The sequence below is a fragment of the Ochotona princeps genome, chromosome 2 (genome assembly GCF_030435755.1).
Source record: "Ochotona princeps isolate mOchPri1 chromosome 2, mOchPri1.hap1, whole genome shotgun sequence".
NCBI classification, from domain to species: Eukaryota; Metazoa; Chordata; class Mammalia; order Lagomorpha; family Ochotonidae; genus Ochotona; species Ochotona princeps.
In genome coordinates, this window is record NC_080833.1 from 63,218,565 (window position 1) to 63,239,157 (window position 20,593).

At 40.8% G+C, this 20,593-nt stretch overlaps 1 protein-coding gene across 3 annotated transcripts in view; it reads left to right on the plus strand.

Annotated features, from left to right (window-relative positions):
- The first annotated feature begins 15,540 nt into the window (after positions 1 to 15,540).
- Positions 15,541 to 20,593, plus strand: part of ST6GALNAC3 (ST6 N-acetylgalactosaminide alpha-2,6-sialyltransferase 3) — a 578,537-nt gene continuing 573,484 nt past the window's right edge. For 2 of the 3 annotated variants that reach the window (XM_058660871.1, XM_058660874.1), the window contains exon 1: positions 15,544 to 15,678. In XM_058660871.1, coding sequence (XP_058516854.1) covers positions 15,661 to 15,678 — 18 coding nt within the window. In that variant the 5' untranslated portion in view covers positions 15,544 to 15,660. Of the gene's footprint in view, positions 15,679 to 20,593 lie in introns of all 3 variants that reach the window. The other variant, XM_004582112.4, reaches the window with a different exon arrangement.

Below are 20,593 nucleotides of genomic sequence, written 5' to 3' on the forward strand. Positions count from 1 at the left end.
CAATATAACTAAGAAATGAGCAAAGGACACATGTAGGCATTTTTCCATGAAATACAAATGGCCAACAGATGCATGAAAAATGCTAAGGATTACTGATGATTAGGGAAATGCAAATTAAAACCATGATGAGATTTCACTTCACCCTAGTTAGAATGGATATGATCTAAAACAAATGAACAATAATAACAATGCTGGTAAGTATATATAGAAAAATACGCTAATATACCACCAGTGGGAATGTAAACTAGTACAACTACTCTGGAAAACAGCATACAAGTTCTTCAGAAATCTGAAATAGATCTACATATGATATTACTCATGAGAATTTACCAAAAAGAAATTAAAGCAGTATATGGAAGAATAATCTTTACCACCATTTTTATAGCAGTTCGATTCACAATAGCTAAGATGTCCATTAACTGATGACTGAATAAAGAAAATGTGAAATATATATACAGATACATACATAATGGCACATTAATCAGTTGTAAAAAAGAGTGAAATTCTGTCTTTTGCAGCAAAATGAATGCAACTGGCAACTAAAATGTTTAGTGATATAAACCCATACCCAAAAAAGAAATATCATATATAGTCTCCAACAGGTGGCAGTTAACACAGAATACAAAAAAAATGATAGGAGGGAAACTGACATCTTAGGACTTGATTGTTATATAAAGCTCTTGTCTATCTTCCTGTGGAACAATGCTCTTTCTACTTTTTATTTGTTGAATATGACAGCTAGTAGTGTATTAAGCCTGTGATTATAAAATGAATTAAAAGTATATTATTCCAAAATGAAAGAAAGAAAAAAAGGGAGCAGGATAGAGAGAAAGAGGGTAGGCGAGAGGTGTTTATCTTATAATTGTACCTCTGAAACATCTATCATGTTTAGACTAATAAAACATTTCTAAAGCTATAAACTTTCACTAATTTTTTTAAATGCTTAAAAAATATCTCAGCTTGACTAGATATTAAAAATCTAAAACCTGTAAATGTATGCTGAGAAAAAAACAAACTTCAAAAAATTTTTCATTACCAAAAGAGACATCCTAAGGTAAAAATGATCAAACGGTGCAAAGACAATGCAAAGTTCCATTTATGTGGTCAATAGGCAAGAAGCAAGCACTTAACATCCTCAACTCCAGCCTTTTGTTCTTATTATTGGACTTTCACATTCATTCCCTAAATGGCCACAATAACCAGAGCTGACCTGATCTGAAGTCAGGAGCCAGGAGATTCTTCCTGGTCTCCCATGTGGGTGCAGGGTTCCCAGGGTTTGGGCCATCCTCCACTGCTTTCCCAGGTGATAAGCAGAGAGCTGGAAGGGACGTGGAGCAGCTGAGACACAAACCAGTGCCACATGGGTTTCAAGCTCAAGGCCAGCCTGGGCCGGAATGTTTGTACTTTCTTCTTGCTGGAAAACTACATTGGATGATGGCAGAGCTCGTAAGTGCATTTGCTCAGTCCTGCACTGCTCAGCCACCTTGCTGTTTGTGAGCTGCTGGATCAGCTGTTTTTGTCCTTTTGTATGTTGTGTTTCAGTTTTCTAGGTATCTGCCTTAGTAATTGATGTTGCAGGGGTGTTGATGTTGAGGGGGCTTCTGACTTTAGAGTTCATCTTGATTTTCTTGTCCTCTTCATTGCTGTCCTCTGTAAGATATCTTTGGTGAGAAAGACACCTGCAGAAAGGTGGTCTATAACCCTAAAGCATGTTCCATCTTTGCTAGTATATCTTCTGCACCTGCCATTGCTTCTCCCTGCCTAACTAGTCTTGCTGCTCTGGGTTGTGGTGATGGTGACCTGAACCACTTGTGGGATACAGGGGTCCTTGTGGAGCATGGTGGAAACTAGACTGATGGTGGTGCGGATGCACCCGGCACTTTGGGAACAGTTGGGGATTCTGATAATTTTCTTAGGAAACGGTCTCTTAGGGTGCTGACATCTCTAAACAGTTCTGTTAAAGAGAACTATCATCAAAGTCAAGTGTTTTTCCATTGGAAAAATTCTTATTCCCCCCTTGGGAAATCCCGTTGAGTTGAAATAACTCTGTGGCTGGCCTGCTGCTCTGGGGAAACTCACATTGAATGGAAGAGAAGCAGTGTTGGGTGAGTACCTACTATTGTCCATTCCTTCATTTAGTTTCAGAAACGCTCTTTGAAGTTTGCCCAGGGTGTTTCTTGCATTGCCCTTCAGATTTGAAATCTCTCTAAAGAAACATTTGAGAAAAATGCAAAAGTGCTGAGTTACAAAGGAAGAAAATAATGAGCAGCAGAGGTGAGATTTAAAGACAGCTTTTTCTGGTTTATTCCTTGGATCAGTTTTCTGCACATAGTTGCCTGCCATGAGAATGGGGGGAAAAAAGAGGTAACTCCCCAGATTGGTTCATAACACCAAGATGTTTATGCCAGCTTCCAAAGGAGTCAGAGTTAGACAAACACTACAGGAGTTGTTGCGTCTTGCCAGTGTCACAAGGCCTGGAACAATAACTGATTTCTTTAGAGCTGCCTTTGTGGCTCCTTAGGTGTAGAGGACACTTAAATGTGTTAAACATGCAGTTTCTACTAGGATGATTAGTATATAGATTTCAGTTTCCATACCAGGTATTTAAAGGTGAGTTGAATTTTGATTACTTAAATGGAGAGGAGAAGACCCTCTGGGAAGAAGAATGGCAAGTGAGAAAAATTGCAGACCTGGGAAAGATAAAGTACAGTTAGGTGGGACAGAAAACTGCTTGGATGAAATTATTTAGATTTTCCTTATGTCTTATCTTATGCTTAAACTTGGTAATTATTTTGGAGACACAAAACTTTGTGTTTTTGTTTTTTTACGTATTGTTGCAACCCCTGTCTCACCACCACGCCCCACCCCATCACATTGTAGATTAGGACAAAGAACACTTCTTATAGCTAAGGTCAGCTTAGATTTGAACCTTAAGAGCTTATGGTGTCAAGACATATCTACTCTGAGGGGCAGAGCTAAAACAAGCTTTGCAAGACTCCGCAGCTCTTTCATTTGATAGTGTATCTTTGCTTTCATGTAAGATGAACCTTTGAGTAAATATCAGGTTTTTTAATATTCCAAATTCAGTAAGAAGCCATTTGACACACCCCTGAAGAACACTGGTGCATGCATGCTGATTGCTAGCATATCTGGGTGCGGCACAAGTCTCTCACATTGTGTCCCGTGTAAAAATGCAATATCAAACATATCATTTGGTGAAGTGCCCCTGCTCAATGCCCATGATAATTTGTCTTCTGAAACAGTGTGTTTCCTGGTAATTACCCTTCAGCTGACCTCATTGCACATCATATGTGTCATTTTTTAACAACATCACTCCTCAGGTTGCAGGCAAGGGTGTCTGAGAAGAGGAGGAAGTAGAGAGCTCAGGGAAGTGGACAACATTTGCTTAGTGTCTCTTATCAGAGCTCAGTGCCAGACACATGCTTTGCAGTGCCCCGTGCACTGCACATGCAGACACAGATGGAGTTCACACTGCAATGCAGAGATTTTGAATGAATGCAGAATGAAAGACCAAAATATTAGGGTTACATGTAATAAGATAGCTTGCATTCATTGCAAAAAAAAATTTGATTTTCGCATAGAGGATAATTTTGAAAAAATTAGAATCATTGAAGCTGAGGACCCCCAAAAGAGAAAGAAAGAGCTGAAAAATTTCCTTTTCAAATATGATAGATTCCCTGCTTTCTGAGCTTGATTGAGTCACAAGATTAATTCGGATGTCCACTCAAGAAATATTAGTATTTACGTAGTAGTCAGATCTATGTGGTTGTTTCAAACGATTAAAACAGGATTTTTTTTTTTTTTTTTTTTTTTTTGCAAAGGAGTTCTGCTGTTTACTTTCTCTGCTTTCTTCCTGGCCTTGCTAAGTGGTTTTTTTGGATTATATGTCCTAGGATAGCTCAGGTAGTTAGTTCTCTTCTACCAGAGTGGTAAAACTGGTTTCAGTCATGGTTGAACTGTTGTGGGTCATTGAGGAATGAACCAGGACATAGAAGTGCTTCATCTCTGCTTTGTTCTCAAAAAAATAAAATACATAAAATAAAATCTGGGTGAATGAAGACTAGAGGTTGTCTACGTCAGCCAATGGGCATTGGGAGGACTGTATCACCCTTGGATTGGCAAAATCGACAACATTGCAGATCTATCCAAACCACTTGATCTGAACCCTCAGAACGTGTTCTATAGTGGGACCCTGGGTTGATATCAAGCAGTGGCTCCCTATCCCTGGGTGCTGGGACAATTGGGAGGTCAGGTGTGGGTTTCTGCCGGAGACCAGCTCCGGCTGACTCAAGAGCTTGCAAAGGATGCGTGGATTGGCGAGACAGTGAAGAAGAGATAAGATGCGGACCACTATGACATGATGCTCGTAATGGACAACTCAGAAAGGCTGCCTTCTTTACTTATACACAAATCATCACAAGCTTTTGCACAATATCCAATTGTTTCATTTTTACTTCATGGTTAAGAGAATACAAAAAGACAATCCTAAAAAATATTATTTTACTTCAAAGAAAACATTTTCAACAAACCATTACTCATTGAAACCTGCAGTCACCTGGCTGAAGCCAGGAACTCCGTGGTTGGCAGTGCATGCGGTTACATAGTGGCAAGTGATTTATTTATACTCAAAATCGATTTTTACTAAACACAAACTAACTAATATTACTTAAAATATTAAGAGTACAGAATTAAAAGATCATAAATGAAAGGATTTTATAAAAGCATATAACATAGATTCTTTGCTAAATCTTATAATCAAATCAAGCATAAATTACCGTCACCTTCACCTAGTACTGATTCAACTGTTTTTTGTTCTTTTGTTAAAGGGCAGTGAAAGGGATCAAGGCAGCTCAGCCGATCTACAAACAGAGAGCCTTTACAAGAAACTTCCTTTTACCTTTATAAACTGTTTTCTTTCCCTAAATATGAGTGCCAATATAAGATAGAAGTTTTTATAAACTGTTTTATTTCTCTAAATATAAATGCCAGTATAAGATAGAGATTTTAAGCCATTTTGAGGGGGTTCACATTTGTTTCCCTTTAGAAGATGCCCCATATACTTTTGCTTTCTGTGGTGAGAAACTAAAATGCATCATATCATGCGTTGTAACAGTTCGAGGTGCATGGTAAACAAACTCTTTGTACCTGCAAGATTGCCATTTGTTTCAAGATATTATCAAGCCATTTCTTAAGGAAAACATTATTTATACTAGGGCAAACTTCAGGACAGAAGTGGGCACATAACAGGATGTTTGGAGACATTGTGGGCTCAATGGTACTATTGTATACTTTTAGCTGTGTGTCATAACCTTACGTCGCTAAAGATGTTTTTATTATAACATTATTGATCAATTTGAGGTGTCATACCAGTTACAGGAATCACTTCACATTAGCTGAAAAACAACAATACCCTCAGGAGAATTCTATGAAACATCAGAGAGGTGATTGAGTGTCCATACAATGGGATGAGGCAGCAATGAGGTGACCAGAGACATTCTGTCGGGCCCTGCCCCACAGCCAGAAACTCCTGGTAGCCCTGCTAACCGAGGAGCTGTGCTCATCACACACCTATGCCATCCGACCCAACTGCATGGCTCCCCACAGGTTTCCCCATTGTCTCCCCTCTTCCCTCAGAGACAAGAAAATATGGCCAATTAGGAGGCAGCGGTTTCATGGTTTCACATACTTTTCCCTGATCCTCGATCCTTCCCACCCTGGTCAACCCTGTAATTGCCATCAATTAAATAAATAAAAAATAAAATAGAATAAAAATATAAATTTTCTGTAAATCTTTTGAGGTTCTCTTAAAGTGTTTAATTTATTATGATATCTGAAGCTAGAGAAGTAACAAATATTATGGAGTTTAGATTACTAATTGTTTTTCACAAACTCTGCTGAGATAATTTGTAGCTTTTTCCAAAGTGGGACCTATAAGAAGACTTCCACAACGAAAGATGTTAAGATGAAAGGCTGTACTGCCATCAACAAAGTGGTGACTTGAGAGTGCATCATCTACTACCACAGGTATGCCCATGAATGAACTTTAAGAAGCAGGTCCCTCAGGCACTCAAAGAGATGGGAACTCCAGATGTATGCATTGATATCAGACTCAACAGAGCTCTCTGGACCAAAAAAATAAAGAATATCCTATACTACATCTGCATTAGGTTGTCTAGAAAACATAATAAGGATGAAGATTGCCAAATGAGCTGTCCATGTTTGTTGCTTACATAGCTGTCACCACTTCAAAAAATCTACATTTAGTCAATGTAAGAACTAGCTCATAAAACTGCAAAAAATATTACTTGAAGCAGCTTTTATGCATTCAACAAGGACTACTGAAATTTTGAAGCCTTTCTATTTGGCTACATTTCGTGAAAGTGTGTACAGAACTCCACATTGTTCTAAATTCATAATGGCACATACAGTGAATATACTATAGGAAACAGTTTTTGATGAATTTCTTAAGCTAATGTAAATCTTGGTGAACAGAGATGACCAAAGCTTTTGTTTCTAATTATCTTCTCAATGATGCTTTTACAGCTACTAGCCTTGAAAGAGCGGGACAATATTTCCACCAGGAGCAGTGGACCAGTGTGCTTACCGACCATTATAAAAGGTTTGAACTCCTTAAACTCAGGGTACCATGGATTGGCTTTCCTGATGTTACCTTATGGGAACTGAGGCTTCAGGAATGGATACAAAAGTAATTTTTTTTGTGATAAATTTCCACAACAAAGAGCTCTGGGATTGCAAGTAATAAATAATCCTGTCTTTCAGGCCTTGATGGGACACTAACAGAAATGTGTTCATTATTTGCATGTAGGATAAGATTTCAGCCATTTTGTAAATCTCAATTGTTTGGACTATTTTCATTTTATTTAGGCAAACGCTGGAGCCAAACTAGTATGTATTCAAGAAAAAAAATATAACCCATACATTTAATTTTCTTGTTAAATTTAAGCTGACAAACTTCCCTAAGAGAAAAATGGTAAAGCATGTTGTGAAAGAGGGGAGAGGTAAAATGGAATGATGGGAATACCAAAAAGTTTGAAAAAAATAAGACAAACTAAAGAACAAAATATAGGTATTAATTCTAAAACAATTTTGAGATAAGTTAAACTATCCAAATTTATCTGTTGGTTATGTTAACACATGTATTTTGGTTAATATCATAGAGCAGTTAGTTTATAGGAAGAAAGACAGTTTGTGATATTTTAAAATTTGTTTTTAAATTACAAAGTTTCTTACAGTTCAACTGTGGAGACAGCTGTGAATAACTCATTTAAAATGTTACATAAGGTGATAAAGATGAAGGAAATCCATTTTTCTAGTGTTCAAAATCATGTCACTCTAATTTTAAATATTGCCAAATTTACCATCCAAAAGAAATATTAATCATATTTATAACATGCCATTATTTAATATATAACTTCTCACTACTTCTTAATTATGAAGATGTCAATGAAAACTGAAAACTCAGTTATTTGTGCTTTTGAAAGCATCCCGATCTTTTTACCCACCAGACAAAGCAGATTAATTTGTAAAGTTTTATTCATTGCATTTTTAAAAAACAAAGATGTGGTAGCATGTAACCAAAAAAATCACATTGTAATTCACTGAGTCATTTTTAACTGGAGTAAATAAAAGATAAGCATGATACACTAGGACTAATTAAAAATACTGCACTGTGATTTTTAAAAATTATGAAGGAACTAAGGCAGTGTCTATTGGGAAGAAAAGCATCACTGATTTCTCAATCAACTGAAAACACCCGCTGAGTAATTATGGACTATTCTTGTCATTAAACATGGACCGACAAATCCATCTAAATCAAGTAATCATCATGTTGATTAAAACATAAAAGGGATAAAAATGATCTGATATATGCCTCATAGAGAATTATGAGATGACCTGACAATATCACATTTTGCTGAGGAATTGATAACACATCTTGCATTCTTTATTCAAAATCATTGAGTGGCATCTGGAATGCAAGGACAAGGTGAATTTTAATTTTACCAACTCATTGTAATGTCCTGTCACTTGGCATTCTTTGTTATTTCTTCAAGATTGAAGGAATTAAATCAAATTAAATAGCATTTACTGGGCATATAAGGAACTGACTTCTCTTGCTAGGGGCACACAAAGGTAAATGTTGTAACAACCCAGGAAGTCTCTTTGGGAAATAAGACCAAAAACACAAGGCACCCAGAACAGGCCATGGAAAGTTTTCCACTGGCATACATTTGGCAGACCAGGCTGAATCAGTTCACATCATCCACTGGCAAATCCGAGCACCAGAACAGAGTGTGGGTTGAGCCAGAAGTGGTCGCAACAAAAACCAGCACACAATACAGAATGCCAAGGTGATGTTACCTATACCAGATGTGACCACAGCACCCAACCAGCACACGTGAGAATGGAAGTGAGGGGGCAGAGCTGGCAGGTGGAATATGGGGGGTTCTCTTTCTTGACAGCTACTCCCATTGGAGAGCGTGAGCTGGCATGGGGGCAGACCAGACTAAGCAGGGCTACACCACCTGTGGGTCTCATGTGGACTAGATCAGGGAAAAGCCAGGCTGGGCTGATTATTCCTACTGGTGCAAGCATAAATTAGAGTGGGTGAGGGTTGTTTGGGCTTAGTCGCAGCATCAGCTGGCAGAAACTGGCACTGGGGTCTAATTCTGTCAAGTCAAACCAAAGAACCACCTGGAGAGTGCATAATCTGGAAGTGGGAGAGGCCTGGCAGGGAAATAGTGGGCTCCTCACTCTTGGGTTACCACTCCCATGCAGGGCATGAAAACTAGGACAGGGGCTGGGGTGGCTAGACAGAGAGGCACCCAACAAAATCCATGAGGGTTGGATAGTTGAGCTGGTTAGATGGACCTAAGCTTTAATACCCATTGACATGTATGAGAGCTGAATGGGATGTGGGACAGACTGGACTAGTCTGCTGTACACATACTGGCAAACCAGGGTAGGGGGTGGGCCTGGTGGGGGTTACTGTGGGTTGCTCCAACTAGGCTGCAGCTCCCATTGGTTTATTTGAGGGCCGAGTATGTGCTGGGCAGAACCAGGCTGGACTGCAAACACCCATTGGTTCCAGCGGAAGTCAGGACTGAACACAGAACCAACTCAGCAATTTCAACCACTAGCTGATCAGGGTGAGGGACTGTGCTGGGCTCGGTTCTTGCTAGTACATACAAGAATCTGGTCCGGGAACACCTCAGACAAAGTTTTTTTGGGGATCTCCGCAATCGAACTGCTGGACTCAGAACCCAAACAAAGAAAAGACAGAGGATGGAACAAGTCAATCAGCCACCTCAGCTGTATGTCGGCAGTGAAACACTGGGCAAACGGATACTGTATGACGGACTATGTCAATCAGTGGATTCTTCAACAACCTTGTTGTGCTTGGAGTGGCGAGAATGGCAGCAATTCAAGGCTGGTGAACTATCAAACCACTTGGGCAAGAATCTCAGAGCATGGCCCACTTTTGAGACCTGGAGTGGGTGGGAGACTGGATTGGGTTTCTCCCATAATATCCCCCTTTACCTCAGATACATGAAGGAAACAATTTGGAAATGGTAGTCTTACCCACTTTCCTGTAGCCCTTGAACCTTTTTACCCTAATTAACTATGTAAAGATAATCAAAATTATCATAAAATAATGGAAAAAGTTAAAAAAACACAAGGCAAAACAAAGATGCAGGTAACAGACCAAGTTAATACCAAAAGAAATGTCACTAGATAGATCATTATTAGTTTTCAAAAGATTTTTACAAACATTGATTTTTACAGTTCAAGGAATAGAAACTGTATGACCTGGAATGATCTGAACTGTTCTGAGCTTAAACGGTGGTGAAATTTGGTTAAATAAATGGTGCACAGATAAGGGCAGGGGTTGGCAAACTAATGCCTATGAACCAATGTGCAAACTGGAGAATCAAGAATGGATTATACATGTTTCAAATGATTGATAAAACATTCAAGGAGAATATTTCCTTAAATCATGACATACACAAAATTAAAATATCAGCATCTGTAAGTATTACTTGAGCATAGCCACTGTCCATTTGCCATGTCTGTGGCTACAGCAGCAAAGTACTCATATTGTAGTTGAAGATGTGAGTAGTCAAGACGAAAAACATAGTATTTACTATCTGGCTCCTTTCTAGCAAAATGTACTTGGGCCCAGCCTGGTGGCCTAGTGGCTAAAGTCCTTACCTTGAAATGCACCAGGTTCCCATATGGGTGCCAGGTCTAGTCTTGGCAACCCCATTTCCCATGTAGCTCCCTGCTTCTAACCTGGGAAAGCAGTCTAGCATGGCTCAAGGCTTTGGGACCCTGCACCCATGTGGGAGACCTGGAAAAGACTCCTGGCTTCTGGCTTCGGATCGGCGCAGCTCCAGCTTTTGTGGTCATTTGGTCACAGAGGTCTTCCTCTCTGTCTCTCCTCCTTTCTGTATATCTGATTTCCAATAAAAATAAATAAATCTTTAAAAAATGTACTTGCCCTTTGAGCTCAAGAATAGTGGACATTAAGGATGGACACCAATACTGAAAGGAGCATACATAGACCAAGCTTTGGAAGTAAAGACAAATTACTGAATAATGGGAATATAAGAGGAAGCCAAATCACCAATTCCCTGCTTCTTAAGCACATGAACCAAACATGCAAATGTTAAATGGAGAAATGAGCCAGAATTTTCAGTTTCCTCTGCTTATTAGAGTTTACTGTGAGCCACCTCACACATTTGTCATTTACAGGATATGTTTGGGATTTCTTTAAGTACACTTAGGTATTCTACTTGAAAATTTCTTTGCTTGCATGACGTTGTCCTCCTGCCTTTCCTACACCTCAGACACAGACAGGGAAATTGAGGGTTGGAGGACAGTATTGGAAGGGTCTGGTATTGACCTCAAAACGAACCCAAATCCCAGCTCTCTGGAGTGCCTGTGAGGGCCAGATCATTAGAGATTAGACTTGCTCAGTTAGTAAGTGTCCTGACTCCTGTGTGCAGCTGCTCCCATCAGGGCTAACACTGATGCTTTGCAAATACCAAATTTCTACTCTAACATTTTAGGGCAGCAGTGTAACTTAGCCTTGCTCAGAGAATTTTAAGATGAGTATGTGGAAACACACATGGGAAGAACCTCACAATAAAAAGAAAACAAACTCTGGGAAATGTGGTTAAGAAATATCAGACTCAATTAATAATGGAGCCTTCAATAAGCTTGGAGAAATCCAATACAAACCAAATTCAAACTACATGCCAGTGTTTCCAGCCATATTTACTTTCAAATTGTTACATTTAAAATTTCAGGGGAATTCTGAAGGCAAAATCTGATTAAAATTCTTTTAAGTATGAAAATTAAACATGAATTTCAGTTTTTTTTCTCTCAGAAGGCATAATTCTTTTTTTTCTTTGAATGGTTCATTTTTAAAACTTGGAAGATAGAATCTATGAACTTCCAATATAAAGGGTAGAGTTGAGATGAAGTTAAGGCAGAATGTTATAAGAGAAAGCATAATATTTTTAAAATGCAGTTTTGCATCCTGCATAACTTGTCTTGGAGTGCATACCAGATAAGTATCAGTATAGTCAAGGATAATGACTAATTCTGGATTAGACTGTGCAAAGGTTTGAAATAGCAGCAAGCTCAGGCCTTGGGAATACGAACTGGATGAGATTTTGGAATGACTATTGTCCAAAAGGAGGGAAGTGGAGATTAGCCCCATATATCAGCATATTCAGAGACATTCACCCGAAAGCACAGTAGCACATACACTTAGTTACCAATACAGATAAACACACACACATAGACATGGACAGACACCTACTTTTGGATATGAGAAAATTCCTGGGCCAAATTCTGACAGTGCTATGGTTTCTAGAAAAAAAAAAAATCTGTTCTGGCTCATAATGTAAATAAATGACTTTTCCATAGCATTTTCTAATGGGTCTTCCAGTCATAGTCTCCTATGGAAGCATAATTTATACAGTGGATGGCAAGAAGTGTGTTATGCTATCTGGAATTCATTTAAAACCTCAGATGGGAAAATTGAGATCAAATTAAAACCTTAATAAATGACTGTGCGTTGAATATAAATATATTAAATTAATGTGTGCAAAATGAAATTGGAAAAGTTATGTGAATCTTCATTCTAGTTCTATTCTATCATGGAACTGTGTGTTATAACTCTATGAATTGCTTGGTAATGGATTGTTTACAATGAAGCAAACCTGAATTTAAATTGGAAAATTTACCCCATGACTTGTCATACCTTAAGAAGTCTCAGTTTTAAGCATGAGATTTTTCCTGGTGAAAGATCTCTGAGGAAAAGGATGATGGACAAACTGGAGCCAAGAAGAGCTTTAGGAAGCTGAACTAATGATAAGACCTGTGCCCTGGGTTCTCGCTGCAGCCAAGTTAAGGCAGACTGGCTATGCTACAGCCAGCCTGATGCAGTAGGTGAGAGTCAATGGTGAGTCTTTGATGTGAGGTTATTCTCATGACCAGAAGATGGTAACAGATGGTTGTTTGGGAGACTTGCATAGGATACACAATAATTTTTTTTGACAGTTACAGCCCAAGGGCCATGGGATTGAAAACTGTAGATTATCTCTGGGTACACTTGAAAGGTTCTGCATTTATTTGATACTTTCTCTATGTATCCATTTGTTTTTATGACCAAATCCAAGACAACAAACTAAATTGGAATTATGATGAAAGATAGAAATTGGGCTTCTAACAGACAAGTCAACTGAGTATAGCAGTGAAGAGGTAGATCCAGCAGTCCCTGGGTTCAAACCCCTACTCCTCCAGCTATATCCCCACCAGGGCATGATGCCATCTGCATGAATGTTGTGAGCATCAGTTGGGATATTGTGCTTATTTGTAAGATGCCTCCACTTGTTGTTTCTGGAAACACAGAATCTTTTGGCTTTAAGTTGCATAACTTGAGAGGCAGAAAATTACACTATAGGTTAGATGGAGCTATTCCTGTGGTTTGGCCAGCCTTAACACAAAAATACCCTAGTCCTGAGCTCCCTCTCTACTTCCTCCTCCAAATCTGGCTGTACCTTCATTCTCTGATAGGCTCAGAGCTTGATTCTCTTTTCATTCAAAAGTTTGCTTTCAAACAAGCAAGAGTGGTTTCTCAGAGACAGTGGCTTTTAATACTGTTTTGTGTGTTTCTGGTCCAAATTTATTCTAGCACATATTGAGTATATTTTTACATTGTTTTATAAATATCCCTCTATTCCCAGCCTTATTTAGGCATAATTTGTGGATGTTACTTTTCTTTTTCAAAATGACATTTTGAAAAGTGCCGGCATGGGTGGGAGTTCACTGGGAAGGCTCCATGCCCATGGACTGAGGGAGGCGGAAAGTCCCCCAGCTTGGTGCACCCAAGTCACAAGATGCTAAATGTTTATCCCATTAGTGAAGTTCATCCTTTTGAGACACTTCAGGATCATAACAATCATCCTATTCACATTCTTCCAAAAGTTATGTTTGGAGGAAGTCTTTCTTCTTCAAATGTGCTTCTGCAGGGTGGCAGATATTAAGGTGTGTTTACAAACACTCACTATTATTTCAGGTAAGGATGAAAGATAAAGGTTATGAAGCTTATTCCAGGTCCACCGGCAAGGAAGTACTCAGCAGAGCCCTTCATGGTAGCAATTCATGTCCAGGCACCAATTCATGTCCCAGTTGCTCTGTTTCCCATCCAGCTCCTTGCTTGTGGCCTGGGAAAACAGTAGAAGTTGGGTCAAAACCGTGGGGCCCTGCACCCATGTGGGAGACCCATAAGGAGCTCCTGGCTCCTGACTTCAGATTGGCTAAACTCAGGCCAACGTGGCCATTTATGGAGTGAACCAGCCGATGAGAGATCTTTGTCTCCTCTCTCTCTGTAAATATGCCTTTCTAATAAAAATAAACAAATCATTAAAAAAGCTTATTGCATTAACAAAGGAATGACTGAATGCAATAATGGACTTTTCCTTGTCCACTAAAGACAATGAACTAAAATAGCAACTTATGGTACAGTTAAGGGGTCGTTGCTGAAAGAATACTTGATCTCTGAGGCAGAAAGAGCAGGGCAGGAGGAAGGTGTGTGGAAACTGGGCTTGGAGTCCCTGGGAATCTAGAAAGAGCAGCTTCTGTTAACAGCAAGCAGCCTAACACAGCAGTCCCAGCCTCCAAAGCTTTCTGTGGCTTGTCTGGTTCCCTCAGGATCTTGAATGTTCTTGTCCAGAAAATGCCAAATTCCTTGAAAACCTTGTTTTTGTCTTGTGGTTTGTGAGCCAATTTTATGATGTCACAGCCATCACCAGCCTGCTGAGCTTTTCCTGACTATGTAGGCCAACCAGCCAGGGCTTCCAGCAAATGAAATAGCTTCTCAGTAAATATTTTGAGGCTGATTTAAATTTCTCTCATGCACCAAGTGGTGCAAATCTGTGTATATATACAAAATGCTGTCTTCCTTCTTCTACTTGCCGATGATGCTACATTCTCTTCCTTGTAGAACTGAGCTCTCCTTAGCTGACTTTTGCTTGGGAATGGGGTTGTCTGCATCACTGGAAGAGGTCCTGTATAGAGAAGGGGTAGATATGACCCCAAACATGTTTCTCACAGGCCTCTTAAGTGGAGAGACTGTGATATTTTCCTTCCTGTACGCCACCCCTCTCCCTTTTTTGTAGCCTCAGGGACTTCACATTGGGTGTTTGGAAGAGGAACTCTGGATTTCTGAAATTTACAGGAAAGTTTAGCTCTTACTATGTCATCTGAGTTTTAACAAAGTTCTTCTGTATTCTGAAGGACAAAACAAAATCCTAGGCATGTATTTACACACACAGTATACATTTAGCTTCATATATACATATATGCAAAACACACATATGTGGAGCCTGTTGGTAATATTCTATATATGTGCGTGTGTATACACATATATACATCTTCCAAAAAAAAGCTTGTAGAAGAATGTGCAATGTCCCCCAAGATCTGATGCGGTGTAAGGTTCATGCTTTCCCTGATAGATATTTGTGTTTCTTTTTAACAGTAAACTATTCATTTCAGATAAGCCCATCATGGAGCACTGCAGCAGTGCTGGCTTCATCCTTTAACATCACGGGGAAACTCTGGCTACATCTGAACAACGCTTTGATGTGCCCAGAGCCTGCAGAGGGGCGATGCCAAGCCCATTTAACTTTTTGAAAAGTGTGAAATGTCTGCCAGGAGCTCTCTGATGTCTGTGGGGAGACCGACGGCAGCAGAAGAAAAGGCCGCTTTCTCTCCCCGGCAGACCCGGGTTCCCTGCCCGCTGCGCGGAGGACCTCGCCGGCGTTGAACCGGGGCACGCTTGCAGAAGAAAGGAGAGCGGGCAGCAGGCCGGCGGCTCCGCGGGCCTCCCGGCACGTGACCCGGGGGCGGGGCCGCGCGGGCCGCCAGCCAGTGGCCGCGCCGGGGGCGGGGCCTGGCCGCGCCGCTCGCGCCCCGCTCCCCGTCTTTGGGTCTGCGGGAATGTGGGCTGGAGCGGCCGCGCCGCGGTGCCAGCTTCCAGCCTGCTGCCGGGACTGGCCCTGACCAGGCGCGCCCGCTGCTCGGCGGCAGGAGGGCCGGCGGAGCGCCATGGCCTGCATCCTGAAGGTAACGACTCGGAGCTGTGGCTCGGGCGCGTGGTTGGCCGGCCCCCTGAGCGGCGCTCGGCGAGGAGTCCGCCGCGGTCCCACCGCATCCTCATCTCAGTTGTCCTTTCCTGGCAGTGATTTCCTTTTTGTTCCTTTGGCAAACGCTTATGGAGGGAGATTCTGAAACATGCAGCGGGCACAGCTTGCCTTCCCGCCATGCCTGCTTTGCTCGCGCCTGCCTCGAAGGAGCTGCAGGCAGTGGGCTCCAGGGGAGTGCAGGGCTGTGTGGAATAATGGTGCTGGCAGGGAGAGGAGGGGGCGCTCCAGAGGGTCCTGAGGCTCTCTTGAGCTCCAGGCCTTCTGGGCACGGGCTGCTGAGGAGTGCAGCTGTGGGTAGGGGAGAGGGAGTAGAGGTATCTGTTGAGCCTTTGGTCATTTGAAGAAAAACTTCTGGGCTTCACAGGTAGTCCTCCAGGAGTGAGTTTTCTGTGAGAACTGCTAGCTAGCTCCCGGTGTCATTTGCTCTACTTCAGAAAAGTTTGCAGAATTCTGCAGTGAAGAACCTCAAGCCCTTCTTATGCTCACAATTTGAACCGACAGAACGATATACCCAGTCAAAGCCCACTTGACTTGTATGTTACTGTCGTTGAGTTCTTTTTCCAAGGCTGGGTTCCCACCCTGGGCATCTTTCTGAGTTCACAGCCTGTGTCTTCAGGTGGGAGAACTTGGTGTGAGACCATCACTTGAGGAGAAGTTTCCATCCCACTGCACACTCTAAGTGTCTCACCTGACAGCATGCATCAGGAACATTCATAGCCATAGTGTGAAGACTTCCTGGACTGGAAGGTGCCAAGGCCTGTTTGTTCCAGGCTGTGGGATATGTGTGCCCCAGAGGAGAATTCCTGCAACAGTTTGCTGTTTCCTTTCAAAGCAGTGTTTGTTTCTGTGAGGGATGATGCCAGTCATCCAGGATGGTAACCTGAAGGTTCTGAGTTCTACTGGCCAGAATCGTCTTCTAACATGCCTTGGTGTTAATGATGTAAATAAGAGGCTAATCTAGGGTAATCTGTTTCCCTTTTCTGAAGTAATAGAGATCAGACATTTCCTGTGACTTCTCTGAACTTCCTCTGCTTGTTTCAGAATGCTTTCTGGGACTTAGCAAATGGTAGTAAAATCATGAGAAGGAAAATGCATTGAGCTTACAAGACAGAATTTCTAACTGCTAGACTCTTAGCACAAAGACTGAAATATGTCATGAGTCATATCTACCGTTTATCATGTTGTTTGCCCAAAGGGAAATTGAGGAGCATGTCATTTACTGTTGTGTGTCTTCTTCCCGCGTGGGTTGTCCCACTCTCAAGCTCCACATATTCCAAACATCTTTAGTGCACATTCTAAATTCTAGATGAGTTGGATCCATCAGCCACTTTAAGTGTCTTACGGTGGCCTTAGGCAGACAGTTCTCCACCTGGGAAGCAGTCAAGTATGTGGCAAAGAGCAAAGGTTTTACACTTTGAAGTCGTTAGTTTAAACTGTGGCTCTGCCCGTTGCTACCTGTGTGATCTTGAACAAGTTGGTGAAGTGTCCTGAACCCTAGTTTTCTGATCATAGGATTGGATGAAGTTGAGTGGGGATGAAATAAGACAGGGTAAGGAAAAGACTGTGACATAAGCATTTAATATATGATATTTTTCCCCAACGAATAATTGCTGCTTACTGAATTCTTACTATAGCCTCAAGTTGTTTCATGTCACTCTTATATGAAACTCTGAAAGTTAAGTATCACTGCTGTGAGTCCCCACTTTTAGATGAACAGGCTGAGTTTTCTGAGCTTAACAGACTTGTCCAAGAGCACACAGGCTTAAGGGCAGAGTGAGTCTCAGTTCAGATCCAGATTTACCAACTTTAAAGCTCTTCTCTGTACTTTTCCAGATGCCAAGTTACTAAGTGGTCCTCATACTGTTTTCCACCTTTGAACATGATGGCATCTTTCTGTAGTGATGATCCAGGTGGTCTGGGATGCTTTCGTTCGTTGTCTCTGATGATCTGGACATAGCAGAGTGGAGACTAGAGGTTGCTCTCCAAAGACCTGGGTTCAGTGCAAGCTTGGCCTTTTACCTAAGGTTTCAAATAGTAACTACAACTTGGAGCTTTGGTTTTCCTAAATTGTAGTATGCATATAGGTATGATAGCTGCTTTACAGAATTGTTATGAGAGTAACAATTCTAGCTTTATTTTTAATGAAATATTTTCTGCGTAAGCTGACCCTGGACAGATGTTGTGTGTTGGGAAAGGATTTTTCTCTGCCCTCTTACTGTTGGTGCTTTGGCCACATGATTAAACTAACAAACAGCAGATAAACAGGAGAGAATAATACAAGTTTTATTTGATGCCAGTGTTTTTATGTTTACACAGAGGATTTTGTATGTGTAAGAGGAAGACTTAAAGGGATAGACCAGAGAGCTTATATACTACTTTAGCAAACATTGATAAAGGATGGAGATTTATGATAAAGAAAAAAAAAAACAAGTTTAGAATTGGGGCAGTAAATTGAGGGAAACTGACTGAAAACTATATAGCAGAAATGAATGAGAAATAAGGATTTTTCTGTAGGTTTGTACTGATTTAGTTTGGTGTTGGCTCCCCCACTTTGGTTAAAAAATGTTTTCTTCTTGGTATAGGAGTACTGCATTTAGGGAGGAAGGAGGGAAGGAAGGGGAGAGATTAAGGGAGGGAGAAGGAAAGCGTGAGAGAGTGAGAGAGCGAGAGAGTGAGAGAAAGAGAGCGAGAGAGAGAGAGAAAGGGAGAAAGAGATCCAGCTCTTTTTGCACGTAGTCTGCTGGGTTGCCTGCACCTGAAAGTCATCATTATGCAGAGGTGTACTGTATTGGGCAGGCCTACTCTGGTTGCTCGCACATCACAGTGTATAAAAACCTTTGGCCTCATTCTCAAGTGGTTTACAATATAGTATGGGAGATGGAACAGTAGGTGAATGTTTATGTTGTGATGTGAAGAAAAAAGTAGCAGAAGTATGAGGAAGACATAATAGAAACACAGAGGGAGAGAGAGTGAACCCTATCATTGGGTATTCAAAACAGGATTGCTGCTGATTGAATTGGAATTGGGACTTGAAGACTGGGGTGGGATTTACTGTGATAGGCTTTGCATTTTGAAAGATAACTTTTGATGTAGTGCCAGCATTATGTGTGGGTTTATACTTTAATCTCAACAGATCTTGAAGTAGATTTTCCTATCTGTTTTGATGTATGAGAAAACTGAAATACAGAGCTGTAAAGTATCATTATTGTCTGTGTAACAGTGACCTTAAAAATGGGAAACTGTGACACACTACAAGAAGCCATGTCAGCTAATGTTGGTCTTTTGGTGGGAGAGGAAGCTCTTTCCTCCAGGCGTGGTGAAGGCCCACTCTGGGCATGCATGGGGCTGGTTCTTCGAGTGAAGATCATCTCATAGTCACATGTACTCAATCCATATAGGATGATATTTCAAGTCAGAAATATATAGATTTTAAGTATACCACTAGATAGTTGTAGAACTGCAAATAAGTTTCTTTATTTTGCTGCCCCTGTGTGAAAAATGGGGATGAGTATGCATTCCTCATTGAGTTTGCTCTGGGAGTTTAGTGAGAATACTTGTAAGTTAATTATACTCAGAATGCAAAAATCAAAAACACCTACCAGTCTTAGTGGGTTTATTTCTTGCTGTGTTCCTGGTTAGGCAGCTAGCTCTTTGGTTAGCTCTATAACTTCATAAACTATCAAATCAAAGGCCAGCCTGATTCCATCAAGAGACTGTGATGGCTCTGACAGCCCCAGCGTCCTCACTGGATCTTCTTCTATGAGCTGCCCCATCAAAGAAAAAGCACAGGAAAAATCTCACGGATATTAAAGTCATTGAAACTTGGTAGACAAGATCATTATCTGATTTAATTTGTAGTTATTTGATTATTGGTGAAGTTAAACTTTTAAATTTATATTGGGCACTCATCTTCGTTAATGCAAATGCTTTACATTTTCATTTAGTGAAAAGGGTTCATTATTGCCTTTTAAGATTTCAACTTTTGCTAAGCGTGTTTTCAGCACAGTGACTTGTATACTTTTGATAGTTAACAACTATCTGATATATTACATTACATTTTGCACCTAATATGGAAGTAGATACAGAATGGACATGTGGACACAAGATATTTGTGAGTCATTTCTGCCTTGGGGAAGATTATGGTTTTGTAGGCTGCTGAAGCTTAGGAAGCAGTGAGATGATAATGTAATAGATGCGTGACTGAGCTACTGTTATCATCTCTCCAGTCATTTGTCTTCATGTGTTTATCTAGAAAGATGGGGAATTGAATGGATGATGATATGAACTTAGCAACTTGAGGTCTTGTCCTTTACGCTTTGGCCCCTTCCTGCCCAGACCTATTCCTTCACCATACTGCATCAGTTCAGTCTCAGGAAGATCCCTGGAGTCTCCCCATTGCTCTGCAATTTTACTCTCTCTGTCCTGTTCAGACCTGGTGTTTGGTCGGTGCTTTTACATATTCACCTATCTTTTAGGTCTCTCCCATGCTTTTCCTCTTTCCACTTTATGTCCAGGGCATTGTACTAATATGCAGTCCCAATCAAACCATTTGGAGGTCCGAACACTTGGTTTGGCTTGACAGTCAAACTCCTTCAGAAATTGGCCCCTTCCCATTCATCTGGCCTTATTATTTGCTCTTTCCAATGGTCCATATGCACTGTGTAAAAATAGTCCACATGTCTCTAAATGTTTCATTCCCCTTCACTGCTCTGTGTCTTTGTGGTATAGTGGAGGGATTGAGAAACTGAGCAGTGTGGTCACGTCAGTCTGTCCCAGGCATGACTTCTACAACCTTCTTTCCTTATCTGTGAAATGGGAACAGAAACAGTGCCCAA